General features: G+C 39.6%; 1 protein-coding gene across 1 annotated transcript; it reads left to right on the top strand.

Annotated features, from left to right (window-relative positions):
• The first annotated feature begins 7,460 nt into the window (after window positions 1-7,460).
• On the top strand, window positions 7,461-9,344 carry LOC120740925 (cornifelin homolog B-like). The gene is made up of 4 exons (XM_040043464.1): window positions 7,461-7,585; window positions 7,905-8,032; window positions 8,352-8,497; window positions 9,133-9,344. Exons 2-4 carry the CDS (start codon window positions 7,906-7,908, stop codon window positions 9,295-9,297), a joined length of 438 nt encoding a protein of 145 aa, XP_039899398.1. The 5' UTR covers window positions 7,461-7,585; window position 7,905; the 3' UTR covers window positions 9,298-9,344.
• The last annotated feature ends 945 nt before the right edge of the window (window positions 9,345-10,289 follow it).

The following is a 10,289-nucleotide window of genomic DNA, read 5'->3' as shown; positions in this document are numbered from 1 at the left end:
CCAGTTGCCTGAGCCCTCTCTTCTTGCTACACTGATGTAAGCAAACGCCAGAGCAGTACACTGACACTGTAGATGTAGTCCCATTCGATACCTGATCTTTGTTTACTCTTGCTTCCTGGGTGAAAATATGTAGCGAAGAATCGCTGCAATAGTACTTATCGGCCACTACATGCCCCCTTAATGCCTCTACATCACAGAACTTATGGCTAAACAACAAATCTGAGATTCATATTTTTTGACCAGATCATGCATGTACACAACAATGAAGCCTTGACTGCCTTAGTAAAGGTAAACACTGAAAGGTAAACACTCTTATTTTTGCCTACCTTATTTAATTACTAAATACTACAAACTGTTCTATTCACTTCATTTACACAAAGTTGTGTCCAAGGCAAAAATATGAAGAGTTCAAGAAGTTATTGGGTATCCAGATTTTTACAGACCCAAAATGGGACCTAAAATTCCCAAACTGTAAAACAATGCTTAACCTTTCACATGAGGCATACTGAGCATCAGCTGAACAATATGAAACTGAGGCTACAATTTGATATTCTGGTGTGACGAGTCTCGATTTCTGCCAAAACTTTCAGATGTTAGGTTCAGAGTTTGCTGTAAACATTATGAAAATATGGATCCATGCTCCATTGTATCAACAGTTCAGGCTGGTGATGGTGTGAAGATGCTGGTGATATTTTTTTTTGGCACACTTTGGGTCCCTTAGTACTAACTAGCATGCTAGTAGTTAGGACTAGCATCATTTAAACACCAGAGCCTAACTGACCATTGTTGTGAGATGTCAGAGGCTCACCTCCACTGAGGAAGTGTCGATAGAAATATAACACAGAATTCAACAACAAGTATAACTGTATTTGAATTTGCTGAAGCTAATCTTTGTAGGAGCAAAGATATATTTTATTCGATGTAACAAACATACATATTTTGTTCGATGTAGTGAATAAGCAGAAAAGTACAAAATGTGTTGATTCTGAATACTGAAGTGTCATCTGAGTTCTGAGTTAGGCAACCGGATGAGCCATGGGGTATCTGCAGGGTTAGGGGGGTTACTGCATTTATAAGTAAAGATTAGGAGGTATTTCAGGGTTTAAAGCATGTGATTTCTTGGCCAGCATCATCTGCCTGATTCCAAGTACAAATTTCGCAAGTCATGCCATATACGGAGTTTGCAGATTTCTTGCTTCCTCATTTTCATGTTGCCGATGTGCATGTTACACAGATGTTACAACAGACAGTTTCTCATCATATTGTGTATTAGAAGCATTCAGGTTACTATAGACAAGTTTATTGAGCTTTTACCCTCTTTGATAATTATTCCTTACATTTTTGTGGTATTTTGTTGTTATGAATTCTGAACAAGTTAGTACATTTCAAACAGGCATTTGGGATCAAACATTTTTTAGAGATTCAGAACAGTTCCCTTTTTGAGGTTTGGTTTCTCTTTTTTTTTTGTTTTTCTCAGCGTCTTAAGATCCGCTTTTCCAAAACTCAAACTCAAACTCAAAAGAAACATAAATAATAAAACAGAATACAATTTTTGATTTTTTGTAGAGTAAGTCCAAGTGGAACTGATATGGAGGATCGGCAGGCAGACTAACAATTCCAAGGAAATGATCTACTGGTGCGCAATTCCCATCCCTAGACAGGACTATTTATACACATCCAGTACCTCACTACAACACCTGCCTTACTTCACATAAAAAAGGCACTTCTAAAGTATGTAAGCAGATACAAGCGACCATAATATTTTTTACTGCAGTAATGTGTTGCTCCTTTTATTATTGTTTTGGTGACGGTTCACAGAGAGGCAAAAACAAAATGGTCTTCTCTGATAAATGAACCATTTATGATGCCATGGTAGAAGCAGCAGACAGAGAGGTCTTCACTGACACATGTGCTTTCATCGCAGTTAACCTTTAATGATATGATTTATGTTAGTTTTAATTCGCTCAAAACTAGACGAAAACAATTCTATAAATTCTGGTGTTTGGGAGTTCTCCCTCTCCCATATTTACATCTCTCTTGATCTATAAAGGCCTGACCGGAGGACAGGAGACAGTTGCCATGGTGAAGTGGGAAGAGTGGTCTTCTTATTACAGAGAGAAGTTTGTGCCATACAGGGCGAAAGATAAACCAAGTGCAGTTCTATTATAATGTATAATACACTGTAAAATCTAATTCGTTCCCAGAACTCAAAAAAATTGAGGAAACTCGTTGCCTCAAAAAAAAACTGAGTAAAGCTTAGCTAAAAATGACTAAATTAGGACAACTTGTTTATTTTGAGTACTCTGTACAAGCTCATTTGTTCCCAGAAGTCAAAAAAATTGGATCAAGTTTACGTAAGATGACCAAGTTAGGGCAACTTACTCATTTTGAGTACACTGTACAGCCTTGTTAGTTCCCAGAACTCTAAAAAATTAAGGAAACTCGTTGCCTCAAAAAAACTAAGTAAAGCTTACTTAAGATGACTAATATTGCAAGTCTGCAGTATTAAGAATAACTTGATATTTCTGACTGTACAATGCTAATTGTTTACCTACTGACAAACATTTCAAGTTCAACTAAATGAAAAAACAATCTGTGGTAACCTGAATATGATTAAAAATAATTAACAACACTTTTTGTAAGGATGTTAAAATCAGACCAACTTTTATTTTCAAACACAACAAAGTATAACAGCCAACACACTGGACACTGTTCAGCTGAACAACAAACAATTATATTGCCATCACTGTTACAATCTCACAATGAAACAAAGTCTCAGATTTAGTTATTCTGAAAATACGTTTAGGCCTACCTCAAGTTTGTTGTGTACTTACATCACTTATATAATCAAAATAAAAATATTTATTGTTCTGTCACAAGTGCAGTCTCTGATTTAAACAACACATTTGTTTTTCATTCCAACACATGAGCTGGAATGTTGTAATGTTTTAAGGATGGCTTGTTTCCAGTCCAGGCATTACTGCCTGAATGACTATCATGGATCGAGGTGATCCAAATGTAAGTGCAGAAGAAAGTCTTTAACTTCCCTTAAGTACAGTGGCAGTGGATGTGGGTTGGAGATGCAATGAGCTTGAACCTGCAGGCGACCATCTTCACTGACCACACCATTTGTGACGGAGGACTCATCTCTCCTGTTGTCCTGCAAGCAAACAATCATATTTTTTGGAACATGAACTTAATTGCTTTCTTAAAACATTTTTTTCTGCATTTGGTATAAAACAGACTCCAATTTGGACAATCTCAGGCTCCCTCCCCACCGGAGAGGTGATATTCAATGTCCCAATTGTCAGTCTGGATAGCCGTGACCACCACCCGACACACAATAATGTCATGAAAGCATCATTTTAAAAAGGGCTATGCAAACATGGCCATTAACTTTCATTCTAATGATGTGCAAAATGATTTGGGCACAAAACAAATTTTGCTGTTAGAAAACTTGCAGACCCTCTAAACTAAGTTTGGGGGGTGTGATCTTTCAAGAAATGCAGACCAAACTGTTGTTGTTTCTTTACTTACACAGCATGTCTTGTAGAATTAACTGGAGTCACCAGCAACAGCATAGTGCAGTCATATCTCAAGTCTAATAACAGAAGACAGGAAAAGATCAGTACAGAAACAACTTCCCCAAACCAAAGCACAAGTAAAACAGTAAGTAAAACAGGCTGATCTAAAGTATGATTAAAGTTCAGCCTGATTAATATAAATGTCACTGACAGTTGCTAATGTATTGGAAAACCAAAATGCTTACCACTGAGTTGATGTCTTTCTGTCCAACGGCAGGAGTGCTGGTCCCCAGCCTCAAAGACAGTAAGAAGCAAGCAGAGGGAGAAAAAACAGAACATTTTTCAGAAACCGATTTGATCCTTGATGGCTGTGCAATCATTGTAACATAGAGTTTGCTTATGTTGTTAAATAAAGGCTAGATTTGACATCAATAGATGCCACAGATGTTCAAGGTGCCACAAAGCATGAAAAAAATGGACGTCTCGGAAAACATCAGGGCATTTTTGCAAATATGTGAATCTTGATGAATCGAGCAGATATTTGAACTTTCGACAGCTACATTCTCGCCTGAAAATATCTTAAAAGTTGATTTTGTGACCCAGAAAAAGTAATACGTTTTTTAGCCGCGCTCCTCCGCCATTGCCGCGCTTAGAAGTACGCACAGGCTCCGACAACCGGCCGACATATGCGATCCTCCTTTTCCCCAGATTACCCTTTCTGGGTCACAAAATAACCTTTTAAGATATTTTCAGCAGAGAATGTAGCTGTGTAATGCTCAAATATCTACTTAATTTATCAAAATATCACATATTTGCAAAAGAGCTTCCACGTTTTCGGAGAGCTCTGTTATCCACCAGCGTGATAGCTGACCGGGAGGTCAAGGCTTGATAAGAGTCTGCGAGCACAGCTAACTCCTGGCTTATTGTTTTCAACCCCCCCCCTCCGAAGAATTTTGTCTGGGCTCTTATCTCACTTTTTTATTTCAAACAATCAACAGAAAATTTCACAGACATACAGTGGGGCAAAAAAGTATTTAGTCAGCCACCGATTGTGCAAGTTCCCCCACTTAAAATGATGACAGAGGTCAGTAATTTGCACCAGAGGTACACTTCAACTGTGAGAGACAGAATGTGAAAGAAAAATCCATGAATTCACATGGTAGGATTTGTAAAGAATTTATTCGTAAATTAGGGTGGAAAATAAGTATTTGGTCACCTCAAACAAGGAAAATCTCTGGCTCTCACAGACCTGTAACGTCTTCTGTAAGAAGCTTTTCTGTCCCCCACTCGTTACCTGTATGAATGGCACCTGTTTGAACTCATCATCTGTATAAAAGACACCTGTCCACAGCCTCAAACAGTCAGACTCCAAACTCCGCCATGACCAAGACCAAAGAGCTTTCGAAGGACACCAGGAAAAGTATTGTAGACCTGCACCAGACTGGGAAGAGTGAATCTACAATAGGCAAGCAGCTTGGTGTGAAAAAATCAACTGTGGGAGCAATCATCAGAAAATGGAAGACATACAAGACCACTGATAATCTCCCTCGATCTGGGGCTCCACGCAAGATCTCATCCCGTGGGGTCAAAATGATCATGAGAACGGTGAGCAAAGATCCCAGAACCACACGGGGGGACCTGGTGAATGACCTGCAGAGAGCTGGGACCAAAGTAACAAAGGTCACCATCAGTAACACACTACAACGGCAGGGAATCAAATCCCGCAGTGCCAGACGTGTTCCGCTGCTGAAGCCAGTGCATGTCCAGGCCCGTCTGAAGTTTGCCAGAGAGCACACGGATGATACAGCAGAGGATTGGGAGAATGTCATGTGGTCAGATGAAACCAAAGTAGAACTTTTTGGTATAAACTCAACTCGTCGTGTTTGGAGGAAGAAGAATACTGAGTTGCATCCCAAGAACACCATACCTACTGTGAAGCATGGGGGTGGAAACATCATGCTATGGGGCTGTTTTTCTGCCAAGGGGACAGGACGACTGATCCGTGTTAAGGACAGAATGAATGGGGCCATGTATCGTGAGATTTTGAGCCAAAACCTCCTTCCATCAGTGAGAACTTTGAAGATGAAACGAGGCTGGGTCTTCCAACATGACAATGATCCAAAACACACCGCCCGGGCAACAAAGGAGTGGCTCCGTAAGAAGCATTTGAAAGTCCTGGAGTGGCCTAGCCAGTCTCCAGACCTCAACCCCATAGAAAATCTGTGGCGGGAGTTGAAAGTCCGTGTTGCTCGGCGACAGCCCCAAAACATCACTGCTCTCGAGAAGATCTGCATGGAGGAATGGGCCAAAATACCAGCTACTGTGTGTGCAAACCTGGTAAAGACCGATAGTAAACGTTTGACCTCTGTTATTGCCAACAAAGGTTATGTTACAAAGTATTGAGTTGTATTTTTGTTATTGACCAAATACTTATTTTCCACCCTGATTTACGAATAAATTCTTTACAAATCCTACCATGTGGATTCATGGATTTTTTTTTCACTTTCTGTCTCTCACAGTTGAAGTGTACCTCTGGTGCAAATTACTGACCTCTGTCATCATTTTAAGTGGGGGAACTTGCACAATCGGTGGCTGACTAAATACTTTTTTGCCCCACTGTAAATATCCAGCAGCTCCATTTAAAAAAGCAGACATCCCTCCAGCCATAACAGTAAATAAGTGAAATAAATTGTGGTAAAAATATAGATAAAAATACATTTGAGCTAAGTCATCTTGTTTCCTTTCCCAGAAGAATTTGACTCATGAAATGTCAAGAGAAAAACCTGAGGTAGTGACCAGTTTATAAAATACTACATCATCTCTTGGACATTTACATTTTTTGGTTGATGGTGTAGTATTCAGTCCATAAGAATGCATTAATATGCAGGGTTGGTTCTTCTCCAATCTACATGTTGCTATTATTATGATTATTATTATTAGCAGTCGTATTACACGTTGAAGTATCATCGGTGCACTTACTAAGCCTCAGGTTGCCCTAGGTGTGTCCATCAGAGTGTGAGTGTGAATGTGGGACAAGGTGCAATGGAACAGTAAAAAGCAGTGTTTGGATGTGTTTATGTAGTAAAGAAACACTAAGTACTCAGAGTAGAAAAGCAATATATAGGTACCAGTCCATTTGGCTTTCAAATGTCAGTGTAAGTACTCTTAGACCTGCTGGTGACCAAATGTTTGGCTAAAGTACAGACTTTCTGCACTTAAGTACAAATAATACTGTTAAAAAATACTCCAGTAAAACTTGAACAACTGATTCAACTTCTTTACTCAAGTAAAAGTAAAAAAGTACAAGCTCTGAAATGTACTCAGAGTAAGAAAGTAAAAAGTATCCCTTTGGAGGAAGTTTCCATTTTGTGTGCAGAGCTAAGTGAACCTTGTGCTTTATTGCAACCGCCCCCCAAAAAACACACACAAAAAAACACAGTCCCACTTTTAACCCAGACTTTGGCACAGTCATCTCTTGTTATGCAACATCCTCTGGTAATTTATAAAAAAGCCTGTCATATGTTTCTGTTTAGGCTCAAATTAGTTTGATGTTTGGAGGCTCACAGTGACAGAACTGCGTTAAAGCAAAAGTAACTTTTTTACAAAATGTAAGGTGTAGAAAGTACAGATATATGTAGTAAAAAGTAATCATTAAAAACACACTACTCAAGTACAGTACAGATACCTGGAGTACAGTAATGAAGTATTTGTACTTCCCACCTCTGGTGTCAAGTGTGTTTGGATTGACAGCAGAAGTACTGATGGATTCATAGAATAAGTCTTGTTGCTGCTCATCGGTTAAGCAGTGTGTTTTCCTTTCCCAGCACTGAAGCAGGGGCTCAGTGAATTCCTAAACATTCGTCATAGCAGTTACTGTGCATCATTACAGTGATTGGTGTGGACTTCCCATCAGGCTCAGCCTTTTGCGGCTCTTGAGTAATCCATGTGTGTGCGTATCTCGGCACCTCCCCTTCCTGTTTTTGGTCTGTGCTTAAATGCTGGTGTTTCCAAACTTTTTCTCTTGTTTTGAAAGCTCAGAGAACCAGTGAAGACAAAAGAAGGTAAGAAAAACATTTTACACTGATGAACAGCTTAAGAGAATCAGAAATCTTTGTAAAATCATGAATGTAATACGTGGTAACATGTTTCTGAGGAAGTCAGAGATAATAAATCTGTGCATAAAAACGGTGTCAGCTCTTTTGTCTGGGCCGTACATAAATCATTTGTACAGCTGGCCAAAGATATTTGTTGTCATTTATATGCACCAGGAATCATCCTGTTATAACATGGATCAAAACCAGTCTTTTACCTTTTTCATGTTGAATTTCTCTAACCAGATAACCACTACAGCATTTCAATCTGTGTGTGTGTTTCCTTCAGCATGGTGTTTCCTACAGGCACGGCTGTCCACAAGCAGCCCACCCAGGTGGTGACAGTCATCAGGACCGTTGAAAACTCTGGCCAATGGAGCACCGACCTCTGTGATTGCTGCTCTGATATGGAGAGCTGTAAGTAAACCCAGGAAACCCTACAAACAGCAGTGATTTCTGCATGAGTGATCTCCTCAGACTTTGTTTGCAATAAGCTAACCGAGTGTTTGAAGTCAGTAAAAAAAATCAAGAATAAATGAACTATCTGAGACTACATGATAGCAATGATCATTTAGTAGCATTATGGAGTTTTTCATTATTTTACATTTTTCACCAGAAAACCAAGTTTTCATAATTGGAGTGGAAATGTCGCAATACGTTGTGAGATGTGATGATTCATGTGCTGAGGTGTTTTTTCTTCTGTCTGTAAAATAACTGTACCTGTTTCTCCCCAAAGGTTGCTGTGGCCTTTGCTGTTTCCACTGCATGCAGTGTGATGCAGCCAATAAACATGGATGGTGCTGTGCACTGCCACTCCTGGACGTTTGTGGTGTGGTGTCCTGCTTACTCCGTGGATCCATCAGAGAGCGCCACAACATCGAAGTAAGGCTGGATTAGAGATGGAGGACACTGTTACAAACTACACTTAAAAGATAGATGTGGTCACTAGAGGAAATGCACTTTTATAACTTCTGCGCTGGCTTCATTTTTTGAATTGAAGCGAGTTGAATGTGTGTCTTTGTGATGTGGTTGTAAAATGAACTGACGTAAAATCTAAATGTAAATTTTATGAGATTCATATAAAATGCACACAAATTGTGCTTTGTGCAGATCCTTCTCACTCACCTTCACCTCTTCAATAGCTCCCAGATGTCTCTGTGTCCTCATTATTTGTTTATAAGTAACCATATCATGCAGTGCCATCATAAAAGTGACCTTGATAAAACTTGTGGTATTTTGCAATCCGTGGAAGTTATAAAGGAGTAGCTTGAGTTGAGAAAGAGGAAGTGTAAAGTTCTTCAAATCTGAAATCTCTTGCCCTCACTGTGGGAAAAAAAAGTTGAGGTTGCTTGTTTTGACAAACTCTCAGATATTTGGTTACCCAGCTCTACACAGGGACACAGCTGCCAGATGAGGGCATGACAACACCCCACTAAACTTTTATGTCTGAGGGGTAACAACAGTAACTCCTGCTGCTTCATCCTCTGTCTATCTGCTTCTTCTTCTCCATCCTGCAGGGCTCGTTCACTGATGACTGCTGTAAAGTGTGCTTTTGTTACCCGTGTGTTTGGGGCCAGATGCATCGTGAGGTGAAGATCAGGGAAAACAAGCAGCCCGCCACCTCGACTGTGATCAGCACGCAAGTCGTCTGTGGATACGATGCAAACATTTTGGCTGTGTAATGAGAGGCTATGACTTTTTCAGGCCAATAAAATCCTTTAATTTTATACATCATGTGTGAGATTAATTGTCCTCTTCTGCAAAACAGAGTTTAACCATTTTTCAGATATAAACTAGTCATATTCACTAATTGTGAACTTAGATAGGATAGTGAGAAAGACATTGTGAGATCACACTGTCCACTCACATAACTTTTCACAGTATTATAATATATGCAAATGAAATAATTGTGTATGATGGTGGAACCTGGCAGGATGACGCTGATCCTTAACAACAAGGAAACAGACCACAGACACATAGACGTCTGAATGTCAGTAAGTGCATCTCTCACCAACATGAACATTGATCATAATGAAAAAGACCAGCATGGTACAGCCTGAAGAAAGCCAGACACCATGTGGCGCTTTTACAAATGACAGCTGCAGATGTGTGCAAAGAACTCTACGTGTGGGGAACAATAATGTGACTCAAAGCATCTGTTATGTGTATCTGCTGTCCAAGTAGGTTAAACAACATTAGCCAACATCAGAGTTAATAAGCTCATGTTAGCTCTGTGAGGCACTGGTCTGCTGCCATGTCGTTTCTAGACAAAAAGCTGACGTACTTTATTGTCATAGTTGATAAAGTTTCTTCATCAAGCTTTAACATTTACAGAACAGCTCAAGATCCAGATGAGAGCAAGTCAAATGGACATTATTTGTCAAAGGCCAGCAGCAGCAGCCATATTCAAATTGATAATTCTCATGAACTTTTTGGGTTGTAAATTCTGTTTCACTTTTACTTAGACTGAGAGACGAGGACATTAACATTAAAGCATCAACATGTGTTTCTTGTCCAGGTGTGTGGAGTGGCAGAAGGATTTTTATGCCTACACTGAATAATGCTTCTTTAATTGCTTGATAGTTTAGTGGATTGTAACAAGCTCAGCTACACTCCTCAACTCTGTGCGGTGCTGTAAATAATGGATGAAGGTTTGTTTGTCTTTTAGTGGTAC

This window comes from Simochromis diagramma, unplaced genomic scaffold, assembly GCF_900408965.1.
Source record: "Simochromis diagramma unplaced genomic scaffold, fSimDia1.1 OVJJ01000656.1, whole genome shotgun sequence".
NCBI classification, from domain to species: domain Eukaryota; kingdom Metazoa; phylum Chordata; class Actinopteri; order Cichliformes; family Cichlidae; genus Simochromis; species Simochromis diagramma.
This window is presented reverse-complemented; position numbering and strand designations above follow the sequence as displayed.

Bases quoted from the DNA above. Each gene is read 5' to 3' on its own strand.
- LOC120740925 (XM_040043464.1), top strand. From the start codon at position 7,906: ATGGTGTTTCCTACAGGCACGGCTGTCCACAAGCAGCCCACCCAGGTG. The intron at 8,033-8,351 runs GTAAGTAAACCC...TTCTCCCCAAAG, and splicing joins CTGCTCTGATATGGAGAGCT to GTTGCTGTGGCCTTTGCTGT. The intron at 8,498-9,132 runs GTAAGGCTGGAT...TCCATCCTGCAG, and splicing joins GAGAGCGCCACAACATCGAA to GGCTCGTTCACTGATGACTG.